General features: G+C 49.1%; 1 protein-coding gene across 1 annotated transcript in view; it reads right to left on the bottom strand.

The window, feature by feature from the left end:
- The window catches only part of magi2a (membrane associated guanylate kinase, WW and PDZ domain containing 2a), a gene marked incomplete at both ends in the record, with an annotated part of 152,149 nt that overhangs the window by 111,482 nt on the left and 21,113 nt on the right, over positions 1-19,554 (bottom strand). The window contains one exon of the mRNA XM_084448128.1: positions 435-551. Coding sequence (XP_084304254.1) covers positions 435-551 — 117 coding nt within the window. The remainder of the gene's footprint in view (positions 1-434; positions 552-19,554) is intronic.

Below are 19,554 nucleotides of genomic sequence, written 5' to 3'. Positions count from 1 at the left end.
CCTAAAAGCGGGCCCCCGCCGTGGCTGCCAGAGGTCCAGATGCTAATTACAGAGTCGGCGAGCCAAGTCCCCAATCTCAGCGCGACCTCACCTGGGACCGCCAGGCCGGGACTTGCCCTGTCCGAACCCTCCGCTGTGGTAATCAGTTAAGACCCCCAGCCAGATCGTTAGGAGAGTCAGCGCTGAGGACAGTGGGGGGGAGGCGTCACTCAACCAGCGTCATCCTTTGTGGTTTATATGGTGGTGGGTATGCTCTTTAGGTATACTTCCCAAGCTCGGACAATCTCTTAGCTTCGAGTCGATGCCGCGTCCGTGAGCGTCTTCCAAATCGACACGCTCTCACTGCCCACTGCAGACTAGGTGCCTCCAACCACACAGCCGGGAGAGAGTTGTGGGGAAGAGGGGGCAGGAGGGGGAGGGCAGGAGTTACTTACAGGGGACGGTGCGCAGGTAAAGGTTGTCCCGGATGATCTGTTGGAGCTCGTGGTCCACCGAGCCCTTCTGGAAGCGTAGGTTGAGGTAATGGCGCAGGTCCTTGTCTATGACGCCCCCTGGAGGAGGAAAAACATGCCGTTTAGTGCCATCAGTGATCAACCTAAATCACACTCAAAATCAGTGAGCCTGAAAATCAGTTAGCCTCAAAATCAGTGAGCCTCAAAATCAGTGAGCCTTAAAATTAGCCTCAAAAGCAGTTTGCAACAAAATCCAAATACATTCAAATCGGTTTTCCCCCACTAGTTCAGTTGGCTTCTGAACTTAATTATTCATGAGATGGTTGAGTACACAGTCCTACCCAAAATTTGCACACAATATGTTAATCCCATCAAATCACGCAAAGATGTCAACAACTAATTGACGTGACTCTGCAGCTGCAGCATCTGTGGGGCATTAGTGTGGGTTTAGCGATTGTGTTAAGTGCGAGTCAAACACGTGCGCTGAAATTTCTACACATTAATCAGCGGTGGGGTCCCCCAGGGGGGGTCTTTCAACACAACACCCCCCGCCCCCCTCCCCTCCCTCCCTCAATCCCTCATCCTCCTCCTCCATCCCATCATTCCCATTCACTCCTCCCCCCCTTGTTCCCGGTGCTGTGAATGAACCATCACTCGGCCCCCCTGTAAATCCTGCTAGCTCAGCAGGACAGTGGGAGGGAGGGAACGAAGGAGGGAGAGAAAGGGGCGGGGGGGGGGGGGGGGCAAGGGCAAAGCCCCATGGGAGTCAGAGAGAGAGAGATAGAGCTATTATCAGCATCATTCTTATAGTAGGTGCCGCACTCACCCTCCACTGTCTCCGGCCGTGGTGACCGCAGAGAACAGAGTCTGTCGTGGGGGGGGGGGGGACTGGGGGTAGCAGCAGCGTCACGCTGGCGTGACGTGACGGGAGACTCCTGGTGATGCGGCGAGTATGGATGGACTCGTCAATGTCACTGCTCAACTATAGGTGGACACATTAGTCAGGGGGAGAGAGGAATGTTCCCCTAACCTTCATACCAAAGACTATTAAAATGGTACCCATTGCCTCCCTGCTTGGCACTCAGCATCAAGGGTTGGAATTGGGGGGTTAGATCACCAAATGATTCCCGAGCGCAGCACCACTGCTGCTCACCGCTCCCCCAGGGGATGGGTCAAATGCGGAGAACAAATTTCACACACTCAGGTGTGTGACAATCAGTGGGACTTTAACCTTTAACATCCCACTAAAAACACGCCGATTTGGCACCACGCCTGGTCTCACTTAGGTCCTCTTATCCCTCTCTATCTTTCTCTCTCCGTCTCTGTCTCTCAGCCCCGGGCTGAGACAGCCAAGCCAACGGGAATCTTGTCAGAAGACAGACTTATGGGTAATGAGGCTCCAGAAGTCAGATTAATTCATGAATAACCTAGTTTAGACGAGCGTGTTTTTCTGTAATGCTCAAGAAATGTTTTATTTACAGCACACACACACATGCATAGATGTATGTGCATGCAAATACACACGTACGTATGCACACACACACACACAAACTCACGCAAAACCAGAAATGATCAAAGCATTAAATTGTCATCAAAAAATGCACCTGTACTAGAGCCAAGTAAACTAAACAGTAGGCTACAACCAGCCAATTTACAACAGCAGAACGGGAGCCATGCCAATGAATTTACATGGTAAAAACCAGTGACTGTGACACACACACACACACACACACACGCACACTGAATCCCCCCAAGCTGACACACGCACGCGCACACACACACACATCGGAACGAACGGCACCTCTTGCGCCGTCGCGCGTCCAGCCAGCTGCATCGGTGTCCTGTCTGTCTCTCTCTCTCCACAGGTACGAGGTATCTCCACAAGCGGCTCGACCGGAGCACTGAGCGTCTCCTCCGCTCCGCTCAGCTCCTGAACGGCAGTGGCGATATCCCTCTCCTCCGGTCACAACTCCAGCAAGCCCCCCCCCGCTCAACTCGCGGTATACTGTACCTGCCTCCCCTTCGTCCCTGTCTCTGCTTAGTCGCGGTCTGCTGCGTCTGTCTGTCTGTCTGTCTGTCTGTCTGTCTGTCTGTCTGTCTGTCTCTGTCTGTCTCTGTCTGTCTCTGTCTGTCTGTCTGTCTGTCTGTCTGTCTGTCTGTCTGTCTGTCTGTCTGTCTGTCCGTCAGCCCCGGACCACCAACACCTCCCTCTCGGCGGCAAAACTCATCCAAGGGAGCGCGAGAGGAAGCAGAAGAGAGAGCGCGCGGCAGAGAGGACGAAGAAGGAAAGAGAGGAGAAGAGAGTGTGCGCGCGCGTGAGAGAGTTAGAGAGAGCGAGAGAGAGAGAGAGAGAGGGGGGGGGCGGGGGGAGGAGGAATAAGGGAGGGAGGGACCGTTGGGAGGCAACAGAGGAAGCTGAGCTCTGGCGGAGGGGACCTATCACGAGCGCGTCGCTCTTTCTATTGGTTCGCGGGGATTATGAGGTCCTACGGCGCCCCCTGTGAGGGACTATCGGTACTGCAGTATTAAGTATATTTGCACGCGTCCGTGGTTGCTGTTCTCCAGTGACACAGAACGCCAGCCCGCCCACAGCAGATGCCCCTCAGCTTACCGATGACCTTGCACCTCATCAACACCAGTGACACACGAAAGAAGCAGAGGTTATTGTGTTTTTTTTATTATTATTGTTCTCAATGTTATGAGTAGCAGTTTATTATACCAAAGTGTGAAGAAATTGGAGACTCAAAATGGGTCCAAAGTGACTATTTCTTGTTTCTTGGATAGCCTAATGCAGAAATATACATACAGACAATATAATATATTATCGTATTAGTTATTAGGCTACCTGAGGATTAAGAATTGTATAACAGTGAGAAAAAGCCAGAGAGCTGTGCTAGAGCTTAGAGACGCTGCCACCCACAGCTGTCGTCGGACTGAAACAATGTGGCCCCTAATTAGTTTGTTAATTGAGTGGACTGCTGCTGTGGAAATAATGACAGTAGGACACTTCTATCACAACGCTGGCATCAGCACTTTGTCTGTGGACTCCAGAAACTCTCCTGAGCCTCGTTTGTTCATAGAGACCCTTTCTTCCTCTCTATCTGCCCCCCCCCCCTCGCGCTCTCACTCACACACTGCACAAACTTGCAGTGAAGGCCATACACACACACACACACACACACACACACACACACACACACACACACAACATACTCCAGGACAGCAGCGCTCCGTCTCTGTGTATCTGTTGTATTGAGAAGTACATGCCTGTGGGAGCCCGTCTTTCTTCCAGGCTCAGTATGTGACCTCCATCTTAACTAATACTGGCTGTCATGGAACAAGGTCCTCTGGGGCGAGCAATAACAGGACTGTCCTCTGACCCAGGGCTGCATAAACGACACACTGCACTGTATGAGTGTGTATATGTTTGTGTGTGTGTGTCTATGTGTGTGCACGTGTGCGTGCGAGTGTTTGTGTGAGCACCTGCCTGTGCACACAGCATGTTGGCAAATGCTTGTGTGTGTGTGTGTGTGTGTGTGTGTGTGTGCTTGTGTGTGTGTGCGTGCGTGACCTCAGCTAAGTTTGGAGAGGTTGGAGTCAGTGAGGGAGGATGATGAGGAAGAGGAGGAGGAGGTGACCCCTGGCAGCAGATCTGATGAGCTCACTGAGGAGCGTCTCTCTCTCTCTCCAGGGACAACGAGAGGCTGCTCCTCATTCCTCTCATGACAGCTACAGTACGCCATCGCCTCAGCGCTGATAACGCGGAGGAGGGAGGGGGGACAGGGAGTGACAGCGCAACGGCAGTGAGAGAGCCAACCTGAGCAGGTCCGGTACTCAAGCACTCGAGACAAAATCACCCAAGAAATCACCCTGATCGACACTTACAAAGCTTACAATAAAATGGTCTCTAAAAGATATAGCTACGATATAGCACAACCTGCCTCTGAAGTTTGACCTTGAGGCTAGCAGGGAGAGATACAGTAGCAGCTTATACCGCTGTAGCCGTTTTTTTCTTGTCCACATAAGGTCGACAGCCTCCTCCGGCCTCCAGAAACATCTGAGGGAGTCGTCGTCGCGGGGGAATAGTCAAGTCTGTTGTAGTTCTCCAGGAGAGTACGAGGTTACGAGCTAAGCAGGTGTTAGCAGAAGCCCCGGGGAGCAGCGAGCAGCCTGTGGAGAGAGACTGAAAACAAGGGACCAGCTGTTTACCTCAGGGGCTTCTGAGGAGAGAGGTGCTAGCATGCTAGCCAGCTCCAGTAGCTCAGCTAAGCCTAGCCTGGCCTGGAGATGTTTACCAGCCTGTTGGCGAGTTCCCCTGAGGTAAAGGCACTCGATAATCAGGGTAAGTGCACCAATGGCAGCAAACCCAGTCGAGACTACGCCGGAGACAACTCACTGTAATTGTTCTAAATGTGAAAAAAGGTACATTTACAAAGAATGATGACAGGTTCTCATACTGTAAAAGACTTAAGAACCCCCAAGCAATACGCTCATCCCCACACACACGCACACACGCACACACACGCACACACACACGCACACACACACACGCGATGAAAAGACACATGGGAATATAAAGATGTCAGTAGCATACGAAAGTACGCTTCAGAGTCATCCGGTTCCACTGTGGTTTCTGTTTTCAACAGCAGCATAGCGTCTGCTGTCAACGTGCATTTGAGCCTAGACACACACCAGGGCAGCCCGAAACACATAATGACTCTATTTTGTGTGTGTGGGTGCGGGTGTGGGTGCGTGAAGTAAGAGAGGGGGCAACAGACAGCTGTTTAGATAATTAGCCTAATTAGGAGACTGCGGTCGGCCAAAACCTCGCCAATTGCACCAGACACATTCGTTTAATCTAAAGTGCATGCTGTCTTTCTGTCCAGCCGACACTGACATTCAGTATCAGCATCACACACACACTCTCTTTCTCTCTCTCTGTAAAGCCCCTGCCATACTGTAGGTGACAGCTCCACCCTGACCACTCGGAGAGCGCTCCCGTCGGCGTGGAAATTGGACTGTGTGTGTGTGCTCCACCCGGGTCTCCCTGCGGGAGGCCCTGCTCTTCGGCCCTGGAATGAGACGGGGCCCATCTCCCGCGCCAATGGTGCTACTGGAGCAGGAAATGGAATGTGTCCATCACAAGCCCCGGCGTTCCCTTGCTCAGTCCCGGGGTCACCACCACAATGCACATCGACGGGGAAGAAGGGGGGGGGGGCTCTATTAAAATGGCTATTACCTGGAATCTCTATCAAAATGGCAGAGCTCTCTTATGATTCGTCTGGAATCGATCAGAAGGCGTATAGAACGGTCCTCGGGAGTGCTGCTGGTGTTGTCGTCAACAAAATGACCGTACTATGCATATAAATCAGGAGGAAAGGGGACACGAGGAGTAAAAAGATGCAGATGATGATGTGACACCTGAACCTGTGATTGACAGCTAGACTCCCGACTTTTTAGCGCATGAGGATGTGCCGTTGGAGGGGTGGGGGGAGAGTCTAGCATCGACTTCAGTCAATACATCACATCCAGGCGCCGGTTGAGAAACACGACGTGACTGTATCATTCTCCAGTACGTCAAAAATCATTCAAAACTTCAAACCAGGATGTGAAACAGGTTCTACCCAACCAACCTAAGCCAATCCTTTCTTCTCTATACCCACCTACCCCCTTCTCTGTCTGTCTGTATGCAAGTCTCTCTCTCTCTCTCTCTCTCTTTCCTCCTCTATCTCTATCTCTTCCATCTCTGAGTGAATGTCAGAAATGAGATGCATTTTTATCAGTGCTTGCTTACTTATTCATTCACAGTGTCAACAGCTGAAAAAGGTCTTGTTGGAGTGTGTGTATGATATGAGGGGGAGACACACCAGACAGGCCTATCAAATAGCTGCCACCTCGCCACAATACACACTTCAGACGCTCGCTACTCATCTCTGCACCCAGGCGTTAGCAGCACCAGGAGCAGGTGGGGGTGATTCCAGGACTCAGAGAAAGAAAACTCGGTGTACGGTGAGCCCTTTTGGAATGGCTAGCGGGCTCAAGGGAGTATGAAATAACTTTTCGCCTGCCTCGGGCAAAAGCAGCTTGTTCAGACAGTGAACATGACATTGTGCCAGCGCCTCTTTCAGGGGGACCACTAAAAGAGAACGTTTTATGACTGGATTTTCTATTACAATCTCAAATGTGCTCTTCAAGTACACACAAGTACACAAGAAACAATATTGGCAATGTCTCAGGGCCTTTCCAAGACTGTGAAGAGCCTCTCTCTGTCTCTCTCTTTCTCTCTCTTGCTCTCATTCTCTCTCACACTCACAAACACATTATCCACAAAAGGTGTTTTCACTGAGGCATGTCCAGACTAAGTCTGTTCTAGCTACCCAGTTTTTCTGCAACAACAATATCACTTCCATTACGCAGTGAACACAAACTGCACAGAGAGAGAGAGAGACAGAGACAGAGAGGAAGAGAAAATAGCATTCTCAAAAATTGCTTTACTTCTTCATCTAAAAAGTCGCAATAGAGCTTGGATAATTGGATCATTCACTGGGATCGCTTTATGAATGGTAGAACACCCTTCTGATTGACGCGTCGTCCAGCCACCCTGGGCCCTGTGCGTTACGACAAGTGACCGGTTTTTGGCCAATTACACAGCGATACTACGCCAGCATAAGACCTGCCACACGCAACCGACCACCTAGTTGAGGCTAAGCTGATAGTTAGCATCTCCGACAACCCAGCCAAAGCTTTGGACAAGCTGGACTGAGTTTTAGCTGCTTGCTGAAATTTAGCTCCCCGTCCCCAGGATGACGCGGTCAGAAGCTCAGACAGAGGGAGAGGAAGAGGGGGAGATGTGTGTAGAGGAGATGGAATTTGAGGTGGTGCCTGGCTTGGTTATCACTTCTGTCCTGTGAGTCACTTACGGCTATCGAGTTGTGGGAAATCTATACAGAACCGGAGGGGAGAGGGAAGGAGAGGAGATGAGAAGAGAGGAATGTAGTGGCGAGGAGAGAGGGGGGAGGAGGAGATGAGGAGGAGGCCACCCTCTATGACAGAGTGCTTATCCTCTGCTCTGATTACTATGGGATTTACAGCCTTTGCCAGTCCTAGTGGGAGTGGACGCTGTCAATGGCTATTAATCGGCCCACGCACACGCACGCACGCACACGCAGTGCAGCAGAGTCAACGCAACAAGAGTCATTTACAGCTACAGTCACACAATTCTCTCTAGTCTGGAAAACAAGAGTCGGTGCGGCCATTTTGTCTCTTAGATGCCACTCTGCACATGTGGCCGGCCATAGCGTTGGGTGAGCCCTGGCCACCAGGCTGGGGGGGTAGGTGTCGGCGGCTGAGAGGTAAAGGGAGCGGGTCTATCTGGAACTGTGCGGGACCAGAACCAGGGACTCGAGGGAACCGGAACCAGGGACCCAGGCCTCGTTGATACTAGCGGCCGGCTAGTTTAGGACCCGGGGATAGTGCGGAGTCTGCTGCAGTAGCTGCCACTTTCGTTAAAACCGAGCGTGCCCGGCTAATTGCACTAACCCAATCAGTGCACGGGACTCCGCAGCGCTGGTGATGGAGGTCGATGGGACACGGATTGAAAACGCCGGCATCTGATCACGCGCCCTGCCGCTCGCCGCGTTTAACTACGGAGGCGGAGGCGAGTTACGGGAGGGTAATGTCAGGGATGGTGGACGGGGCGTGCGTACCTTCGGGAGAGCGAGCACGCCTTGAGGCCACGCTCTGTGTAAATGTTGCCATAGAGACAGCGTGGGGGGAGGACGGCGCTGTACTCGCAGACGGTGTTGAATATTTTTATTCAATTACGCTTTAATGAACTGTGACACTGCGCGGCTCAGAGGGGAAATGTCGATGAAATATTTGTTTTAAATTGAATCGCAGACAGAGGGAACCGCGGGGTGGCTGACACACACACACACACACACACACACACACACACACACACACACACACACACACACAGGGGACCCACACACACACAGACGGAACTACAGGACACACACACACAGGACACATACACACACGACACACAGGGGACACACACACAGGACACACCCACATACGACACACAGGACACACACATACACACAGACAAGACACACACACACTCTGGAGCAGAGGGGGTCTATGCTCGGGTGCTGATGACTCAGAGAGTCTGTGCTCAGCCACCTCCTGTGGTGTAACCGACTGCCTCCCCCAATCTGCTATGTTCACAACAGGACAACTGCAGCCAATCACTGCCCACCGTCCAAAAACGCCTGGCGGCAGCAGGTTCTTTGTCGCTGCTTTACTGGGCACAAGGGAGAGGCCCGACTGCGTTTCCCAAATGACGATCCCCCGTCCGAACACCTTTCACGCAAAAAATCCAGGGCTGAGGAAAGTACCGCATGATGCGCTCAGGAGCGCAAACACATAGACGAGGCACGTCACACATACGCACACACGGACACACACTGTCTGAAACACCAATCGCGGGTCTCCAACATCTTTATTCTGTGGAGGAAAAGCGCCTGTCTGACGAAATCCTCAAAAGCAGTTCTGAGCCAATCAGCATTATTTTTCTCCTGAAACCAGCCACTGTTGCACCTCCCCTCCGACGATGCAACACGGTGCCACATTGATTCTCTCACTGTGTGAAGAGGTTAATTACAAATTCAACAGCAGTCAGTTCAATCCATTTGTCTGGAGGTAATTACAAGTGACATAACCCCTCCCAGAGAGAGAGAGAGGGAGAGAGAGAGAGAGAGAGAGAGAGAGAGAGAGAGAGAGAGAGGGGTGAAACAACAACCAAACGTACACAGTTTCCAGCTGGCAAAGCTGAGGCCATTTGGCGGTCCACTTTGTGAAGAAATTGACCCTGGTGTCAAGACAGCTGGCGGGTTGGGCTCACTGAGGAGGAACATGGTGTTTTTCCACAATGATCGATAGTGTGGCTTGGCTGCTCCTTGTTCTTAAAACGCCCTCGCAGAGAGGAGTGCATCTCAAAATACAGTAAGAAGGGAGAGAGAGAGATAGGTGAAGGAGAGAGCAAAGCTCTCCTGAGGGCTACCAGCTATCCACTGACTTGAAAGTCCTCTCTTGTCGTCTACTGCTCTCTCTCTCTCGCTCTCATTTCTCTCTCTCGGCAAACAAAACCAGGGATGAGTCAGAGTAAAAGTGAGTTAAGACTCCCTCCTGTATAGGGACTTTAAAGCATCTATTGTGAGCAATCCCCCTCCCCAACTCTCCCGTGAGTTTGGTCGAGAGGGAGACTCCACCTGTCATGTCTCATGAGTTTGTCTCACTGAGGGGGCGAGTGGTGGACCCAAACTGCCCCTGACAGCTCCCAACGCCAGTACTGCTCTCGCCAGAAAACCGCTCCTACGAAACGCGGGCGGCTCTTCCCTCCGCGGGCACCGAGATGTGCGCTGTCACCAGCGACACGTCACCGCAGCGGCCCTGCGCGCGCTGTCCAGTCGCCCCAAGGGAGTTCCATGCTCAGAGCCAATGGCGGCAGGCGGCCATGACCCGCACGCTCCTGACAACTCATCAGCGTCACTGTCAAAAAGCCCCAGAATCCCCCTCCAGCGACCGGGGGCCAATGAGCGGCCAGTGTTTAGCCTTTGACCTCAGCATACATAGGCCGTATGATCTCATCTGCATAGGCAAGGGCGAAACTTTAGTTTGGGGTGGAGGGGGTTCACAAGTGTTATGACAGGAAATGTGATTTTTCCATCTTGATTATGTCCACAAATGTTTTAGTAGGACATCCTCGCGACTTGTGTCTGCGCCATGGAGATGGCTCCCATAACACCAGCTTGGCCTCTCTCCGTAAAGATCTTCAATACTGATGTGCGCGTTATGACTTATGTCCAATGCTGCACGTAGCATTCTGGTGTAGCATCCATCCAGCGACCTCTGCAGGGTTGTTATAGGTGATGACTACAGTTTTCTTAGGATTCAGACCAAGACCCACCTTGGCACATTTGGTCCACTCTGGTCAGGAGCTCTTGTACTTGCTTCAAGTGGTTAGATATCAGGCTGATGTCGTCAGCGTAGTCCAGGTCTGTTAGGATTGCAGCGGGATATCTTCTCGACCTCCTAGGTGTTATAGTGAAGCCAAGCTTCTCCTCTCTTCCCTGGATTGCCTGCCTCAGTGCGTAGTCCAGGACTATTATGAAGAGGAAAGTGCAAGGGTGTCCCCTTGTAACACTCCCGCCATGATGTCAAAATCCTCACTATTGCCATCCAGCGTCACAACCCTTGCCCTTGTGTTCGAATACATGGTCCCTATGGTCCGAAGTAAATTGGGGGAACACCAAAGGCCTTAAGGATTTTCATCATGACACCTCTGTGTATTGAGTCAAATGCCTTTTTGAAATCAATGAAGCACAGCACCGCTGTCAGGTTGTTCTTTTTCACCTCCTCGATGATCCTCCTTAGGGCCAAGATCCGAGTTACTGTGGACCTCCCCCCTGGAAAGCCATTCTGGTTCTCTCTCAAGTGTGGGTCGATGGTGCTCCGCAGCCTGTTAAGTATCATGCGGTTGTACATCTATGCCGTGGTAGTTGTTCGGCTTTGAGAGATCCCCGGATTTAGGCACTGGGATGATGTTGGAGAGAGACCATGCTGTATATCAGGCTTGTTATTTTTCATTAGGTCAAGGTTGCAGATGTCATCAAGGTCACACTTCTTAAAGACCTCTGGGGGAATGCTGTCTGGCCCAGCACTCTTTCCCTGCTTCAGAGTGGATTTCACTCTGGCGAGCTCTGCCGCTGTGAAGGGGCCATCGTCAATATTGCGATTTTCGAGGACCGCAGGTATCTCCTCCTCTGCTTCCTCCACTGTCGGGTGGGTGCCTAGGAGGTTCCTGAAGTAAGCAAACCAAGTGTTCACTTTCTTCCACGCATCTTGTTAATGACCTTCCAGGCCTCACTGTATTATCCCCTCAGGTTGCCTCAACCCTGCGCTCCTTTTCCTTTAGCTCCTCTCTGAGATGTTGAAGAGCTGTTGCTTTGCCTCATTCATTGCTAACCGGCTCCCCATAGTCTTCTCTTGGCCAAGACGTCAGCAAGCCTTCTCAACTCTTTCCCGTGCCGCTACAACCTCCGGATGCCTGGACCTTGGGGAAGCTCTGGTCCTCTCCACCACTGGCACACACTCCCTGGCTTGCAGTGTGTACATTGCATTAGGACCTTCCTCCATGTCCAGCAGTTGGAAGCAATTTCTCCACTCTGTATCTGGCCTGGAGGTCCGGTCTTACAGAAAAAGCCTTCCAGTCATGCCAGGTCTTCAGGTTTAGCACACATCACACAAAAAGTCTTGGTGTGAGTCCAAGATTACAGTGAGGTAAGAGCAGTGCGAGGAATTCTGCTTTTCATACTTTATACAACACATAACCTACATGCAACTCAGTGTTGATTCTCTCTGCCTTACCCTCCCTGTTTTCCAAAGGCACCACCTCATCTGACCCAGGGCTCAAAATTGCAACCGTTTTGGTCGTATACTGTATGCTCCCGAAATTTAATCGGTGCAACCTCGAAATATAATTGGGAGCCTTTGTGTGAGTGCACATATTGTATGGTGCAACCTTTTTTTTTCCATTCGGATGTCCCTTTCTCTTTAATCACTAGTTACACACTCATGTGCGGTGTCGTTCGCAGTAGCGGTGAAAACAAAAGTGTTCCTCCCGCGCCTAAACAGTCATATCTCAACTTAAGAGGGTCACAGAAACACAGGTCTTTGAAAAACAGGAATTTGCAAAGTGGGGGGAACATGTCCCCCCTGTCCCGAGTGGAAATTTCGCCCATGTGTATAGGGTACTTGGAGGGGCCGAGTTATAGGCCATTAATGTTCATTAGTGGTCCCCGGATGGTGGTGTTTGGCCTGTCGTTATGACTAACGTTGTTGTGGTATAAAACCATAAAGAAAACAGAAAAGCAGAGGTTCATGCTATCCAGTTGCAGCATGATACACACACACACACACACACACACACACACACGTACACACACATGCGTACACATACACACAAACGCATATTTGAATGATTTATTTAAGTCCGCATTTTAAAAATACATTGCAGGGGCCCAAATATAGTTCCATTGATATCATGCTGATAGGTCATTTAACAAGTGATAAATTTTATAGACACGAGCAAGCATCTAGGGTGTACACAATATGCTTACATACACGTACATACAGTACTGTACACACACATATATATGATAGTATAATATACATAATAATTGAGTAATACACACACACGCACGCACGCACACACGCAAACACGCACAGAAACAAACATGCCTGGCCTGCATATATTCGTACTGCATTGTAGATTTACAGGGATACTCTTGTTCTTGTTAAGCATTTCGTCCCTCTCTCCCTCCCTCCCTCCCGGACGTGTTCATCAGCATATGGCTGCTTAAAATCCAATCTCATCTGTATGCAGATGAAATAAATATTGATGCGCTCTCGGCTTATTCTGCTTAATTGATGCAGCGTTGCGTTCCCAGTATTGCTCCACTACGACCTCTAGAATCATTTCACACCGAACGAGCAGAGGTCAGGTAACAATTAACGAGAGACGCCCCGAGAACCTCCTCGCACACAGACACACGAGGGACGAGATGAGGTTGTGACTACTCGGAGGGGGGAGCAGGTCATGAGTTTGGAGCATTGAGACGTAATAAAACAGTAACAGTACCTTTGCAGAAGTGCAGGTTCAAGAGGGAATCTGAGGCCTGAGAGGAACGCAGCACAATACTTTGACTATGACTAACAAAGTACTTGAACTTTTAAAAATCAAAACACTTCTCCATCGAGAGAGGGAGAGAGAGAGAGAGAGAGAGAGAGAGAGAGAGATACATTTGTAGAATACTACTTAGCGTAGCAGTTCTCATGGGGTTAGCTATCTGGTCCACAGGGAAACAGACAAGTTTTCAGGTGTGTAATTGCATCATTTGTGTTCCACAGGTGATAATCACACTGAACCTGAAGGAACATTCTCCAGCACAGTGCAATTAGTTCCAAGTCCACATACTGATTTAATGTAAAAATTACAATGTTATGAGCCTGTGGTTGAACTTGTATTAAAATGGCTCAAAATCAAACAGCATATTCAAGCTTTAGTTAGTAAATGTAGTCATACTCATTTGCAGTGTGGCATATCATTAATCAACATCAAGAAACAATATTACATAAACAATAAACTAAATTACATAAACCAGATCCAATTAGCAATAAAAATAAATCAATAAAAAGTTCGCGCAAATTTAAAAACCGTTACAAACTGGTGACTTGCTTGGTCACCAATGTTCTAAACCAACCCCTGGACACTAGAGTGGCTAGTTTCAATGTGCCTTGCAGGGGGTTCCATGAGTCAGGGGTACAGAAGCTGAAGGAAGATCTACCAAGTGCAGTACAAACTCTAGGCATGGTAGCATAGGGTCCAGCGGTCCATTCTAATAAAGAAGTGATATAATTTGGACCATCCCCCATTATGGCTTTATATAAAAACAATGCCAGTACAATTCTCGTCTCTCTGCCAGAGAGGACCAGCCAACCAACCCTATTATACAGAATATAGTGGTGGGTATTATAACCATCACTGTATCACTTATTGCTATATCTGAAATAAATCTGATGGCTGGATGATATATAATGTCCGAATGCAGGTGATGAAGGGATGCAAGCAGAGGATATTTCTGGGATATGTCAAGGGACTCATTGTGAAATGGATATAATGAACGAGAGAGAGAGAGAGAGAGAGAGAGAACAAAAGGGAGAAAGAACAAAAGAGATGATAGTCTGATGTCCATTTGACAGTGTTTCAGCCGTGTGTGAGTCCCCGCAACGAACAGAGAAATTGGGAGAGAGGGAGAGAGAGAGAGAGGGAGGGGGAGAGAGAGAGAGGGGGAGGAGGGAAGGGGAGAGAGAGAGCCTGCAGCCCAGCCCTATTTTCAGCTCCAGTGGACAGAGTCAGCCCAGTCCGACAGGATCACTCCAGCCCTGTTTAACCCTGTCCGCTCCCAGACCATCGCCCCCGCTGGGAACTCACATGGGCAGGAGTCAGGAGCACACCACCATGCATGACCACATTTACATGGACAATATGCACACACACACGGTACATGAACATGCTAACACACACTATGATACCATAAGCACACATACAGTAAGGTACTGTATTGCAACTAGGCGCGCACGCACACACACACACACACATAATGTACACACAATGTGGACGTTGCAGATATTTCTAGTATTTCTAATTCCAGGCCAGAGGGCACGCTGCACGCTGCCGGGAAAATGAGGCTGAGCATGAGCCGTCACCCTATAACTCTCACAGCCAATCAAACACTGTATATAACTCTCACAGCCAATCAAACGCTCTATATAACTCTCACAGCGAGTCAAACGCTCTATATAACTCTCACAGCCAAATACCGTATATAACTCTCACAGCCAATCAAACACTGCAGTCTACTGTATATAACTCTTACAGCCAATCAAACGCTGCATTTTACTGTATTACTCTCACAGCCAATCAAACGCTGCATTCTACTGTATGACTCTACACAGTGCATAACCCACCAACACCTTTCCAAATCGGGCATTTTCTACAGACAGACAATAGCACAGAAGCTATAATCCTCCCCCAGTCTCACTGACGTTGGACATGTGGACCGGTGAGCAGCTTCAACGTTCAGGTCGCCTAACGAGACTCAACCAGGGCCGACTGTCAAGTGTAACTCCAGGGGCATCTTGCCTCATTAGCGGGAGCCCGTCGCAACAAATTGTCACGACGTGCCTCTTTAAATATGGGATGCATGATGGGGACACACATGGAGCCCTATGGGACAGCAGTGTGCTGGTGAGGGCGAAAAACAGCTATTAAACTGCTATTATTACACCCCCAATTGCAGAGGAGAGGACCCTACACATTCCATAAAAACATTTACAGACTGAGGGTTTTACTACAGTATAAGTAACTACAGCCCTTCTCTGTCTGCCTCCATCTCTCTTTCCCTTCCCCTCTTACTGGAACAGTTGAATAGGGCCACAATGCAGCAGCACAATTACACTTTCCTGTCCTTAAGTACATCGCCTTTTCAAACGGAACAGATTTAGCCTTTTCCCATTCAAACTCTTTTCAGAGTCAGTCTGCAAAGTTAAAGTCAGTCAAGTACAAAGAGATGGATTTAAGCTCTTTAGCAGAAATTCAGTGGAGGTTCTCATCAAACCTTTGTTTGTCAACGACTTGACCATTTATTGAATCATTGAGAAATGTAAAATATTTATACTATAAATGTTAACGTTTACAAGTCTCTCCTTCTTGCTGACTATCATGACATGGTTCACTGAACATGTCTTTAGCCTGAAACACATCAACCTGACCGTTGTCGGAAGAGTATTTTAGATACAAACATACAGCCAACGCCACCAGGCCAACATTCCTAGGCCCCTCCCTCATGGTCAGTTTGGTTGGCTCCTCCCATCACGGTGCCAGAAAATGGGTGATTGACACTAGGGATGAGACGGTATACCGTAAAACTGTGAACCGCTGTATAAAATGTCCAGGGTCTTAGAACCGTGACATTCCCTGTGTATACGGTATTACGTTTACGGTATTACACAATAATGCGCTGCTGAAACTTCACATTTCAAGGTGCTTGCAACAGTTAATTTTGTAATTTAATATAAGCTTGCTAGTAATAAACTGATCTTAATTACAATAGTGTGTATTTTCCATCACTGTAAAATCCATACCGTCTCATCCCTAATTGACACACTCAAGGAAGAGATGTTGTGTGGGAGTGGTTCAATAAAGTGTTTGAAAGATTGATGTGAGGTAGTCTGCTTGGGACCCAGGATATTCTTCATCTCTCATTAGAACGCTAGCCAAAGACACACACACACACACACACACACACACGCGCACACACACACACGCGCGCACACACACACGCGCACACACACACACACGCTGTCTCTTTCCCTTCATTTTTTTTCATCTCCCATTTCCAGCAGTTTTCAGATGAAGGCCCAATCTTGACTGTGCGTGTGTGTGTTTTACCACAGGCTTGGCTGGATCTGCCTGCATCTCTGCAGCTCCATACTGCCCTCTATGGGAATGACACGATTACCTGATAAAACTGCCCACAGCATTCATAGCCAACAACATCCTTCCCTATGGCAGAACTTCCAACAAACCCGGACTGACAGACACCACTGTTAGGTCCGGAACACTAGAAACCGAGAGAAGAGCTGCTATTGGCTGACATACACAGAGAGCCAATAAGATGAGTTGTTGAGGTGCCAGGCCTGGCCCTCTCCCCAGTGTCCCCAGCTGTGGGTTTGGCCCCTATTCTGCATATCATCTGTTCCTGTCTGACGCACACACACCAGACGGAAACATGGGTGGAAAACAGAGAGGGAGAGAGAGAGAGAGAGAGAGAGAGAGAGAGAGAGAGAGACTGACAGATGTAGAGGGAAAGAGAAGAGAGGGGGATAACAGGAATATGCCACACATTACCTGTTCTTTGTCAGAGAGAGAGAGAGAGAGAGAGAGAAAGAGAGAGAGAGTCACACTCTAATAGCACTATCAAAATCAAAATGTGCTTCGAATTTTAATGTAGACTAACAAAGAGGGGTCCCTAGGGTCACAGTAAAATGTTTCTCCCTTAAAACGGCATTTTTCAGTGGTTCCAGTTTCCCTTGGCTTTGATCAGAAGACTGTCTGGACTCTGAACTGGATACTGTGAACGGCAGACAAAACGTTAGCGTTTTAAATAATGAACACGGGCTTGGGGAGCCTGGGTGCATCTCAGGCGGATTTAGACAGCTTGTTCTTTTTCTCATTACTTGTGGATTACCTTGCAGTCCTTCATAATAATGTCTGCTTCATAATAATGTATGCCCCGTGTTCAGCCTGCAGTACGTAGAGGGAAGCAAAAAGGCTGATTCATCCTCGAAAACAACATTTGGTTCCCTAGCCTATGCCGCTTTGTACTGCCGCTGCACAATTAGATTGGCTGTGTTGTAATATTGTACTAATTAGATACAAGCGGCATTGTAATAATGTGCAATTTGGGGATGTGAGACAAGGGTTTGAGAATTGGAGAGCAGAGGCACATTTTCCTGAGGCTGAAAAACTGTCAACCGTAAGGTTCAAACCGCGACGACTTTATCTTTAATCAGTGAGGTGCTTTTAGATTGTTAATAATTCAGATCAGAATGTCTTTTATAAGAGTACGAGACCGGACGTGATTAGACCAACTTCCTTCCATCTCCATATACTTTGATGTCTGATTTCTTTTCACTTTCCCCAATTTTTTCCCCCGACAGTCCTCCCCGTTTCACGCTACGTAACACCATGTGTGAAAAATTTGAATTTCAAACGCAGAATCATTTCTGACAAAAATAGCCCATCCGATCACTAGCCTCGCAATGTCTTCTCTCTCTGCTTTATCATCACTTTCCATACTCATTTTCTCTAGCACATCAAATTGAGAATCACACGTGTGCGTGTGTGTGTGTGTGTGTGTGTGTGCATGTGTGTGTGTGAGTCTTTGTGTGAGAATGTGTGTCTGTGTGTTGTTGAGGATGATTCACTCAATACCGGCAGCATAGTCTTAGGTAATGAAGGTAGAATGACCCCCTGAATGTGGCCTAATTGTACCCAGCCATGTAATCAGTGTGTTTGTATGTCCGTGTCCTTCTCTCACTGTGGGTGGGCAGCGTGCAACAGCACTGTACGGTCGTCCAGCTGCACAGTGACCAGACAAGTCTGGAACGGACCAGTGAGTTACAGCAGTCAGTTGCCAAGGGAGACAATATAATCCAATCGGACTCGCAAGGATCTCACTTGACTTCCGTAGCGTCAAGGTGTCTGGTTCGATTATCCTGAGGAAGACTTTTCTCAATCTCCGGGTGATATGAGTCCTAATGAAATCTGCCGTCAGGCCCAATGGCTTAGTCGGCAGAGAAAATACCTGCAGACATTAATGGCACTCCTGTCCTGTTCCTCTGTCCCTCCAACCTCAGCCTCTGACCTCACATTTGATTGCAGTCAGCCATGTTAATATGATAACCCCCCCCCACACACACACACACACACACACACACACACACACGACTGAGTGTTTTGTGTCAACTCTGCCGTTTCAGCCACATTAACCTGTCGGGGCACAGCATCCATTTTAATGCATCACACAGCAGCTCCATCGGTCTGTCTGTCTGTCTGTCTGTCAGGTCACCTTCAGAATGAATGAGACCCACTCCTTAAAGACACACAAACACACAGAGACCATAGGCCTTGATCATCTCGGCCCTCTAGGCTCCCACAAAGTAACTCTAAAACACAAACACTAGCTTGTGTACACATGTATAGCTATAGTATACACTAGAGCTAGTATAGAACAAACATGAATCTTCAACTTTGGGCAAACACTATTGCTCCATAATGAACATGCCAGGTCCTCATAACTAAGCATTCCTCAAGTCTCTGCGCCAATTTGGTTTCAAACCACAGCACATAATGACTTTTATTTGTCATTTAGGAGGAGAGAATAGGCAGTTATTATTCCACTGCTATAATTATCTGCATGGATGAAGGCAGTGCTCCAAAACAACACGTGTCACAGGGGAGGAGGTCTGATCATGTTTGGTGGGCGTGCGAGCGTGTGTGTGTGTGTGTGTGTGTGTGTAAGTGTGCTTGTGAGTCATGAAAAGGGACAGAGAAGGGGATAGAGCCTGACAGAAATACGACGAATGATCAGCGCACGTATGGGAGCGCACGTATGGCACGTGTGTGTATTTGTATGACGCACAAAACAGCCTCAGAGTGGCGCCCCCCCCCCCCCGGCCCCTGGAAACGCCAGGTCCGCTCGTCTCAGCGGGTATGGGCCGATCAAATAAGAGCCGTCGAAAAACACTCAAGCGGCCGAAGGCTTTTTCAAAACCTTGAAAACTACTAGACACGAACGCAGCGTGATTAGACGAAGCTGCGAACTATTCCTGTGCGGAGCGAGTGGGTGGCACCCCGCCCTGCCCAACCTGTCAAGGCTTTTCATCCAGCGATGTGTGTACTGTGGTTGAC

Source organism: Borostomias antarcticus (genome assembly GCF_949987555.1).
Source record: "Borostomias antarcticus genome assembly, chromosome: 13".
Taxonomy (NCBI): domain Eukaryota; kingdom Metazoa; phylum Chordata; class Actinopteri; order Stomiiformes; family Stomiidae; genus Borostomias; species Borostomias antarcticus.
The sequence above is the reverse complement of the archived record's forward strand: the minus strand, read 5'-3'. Positions and strand labels throughout refer to the sequence as shown.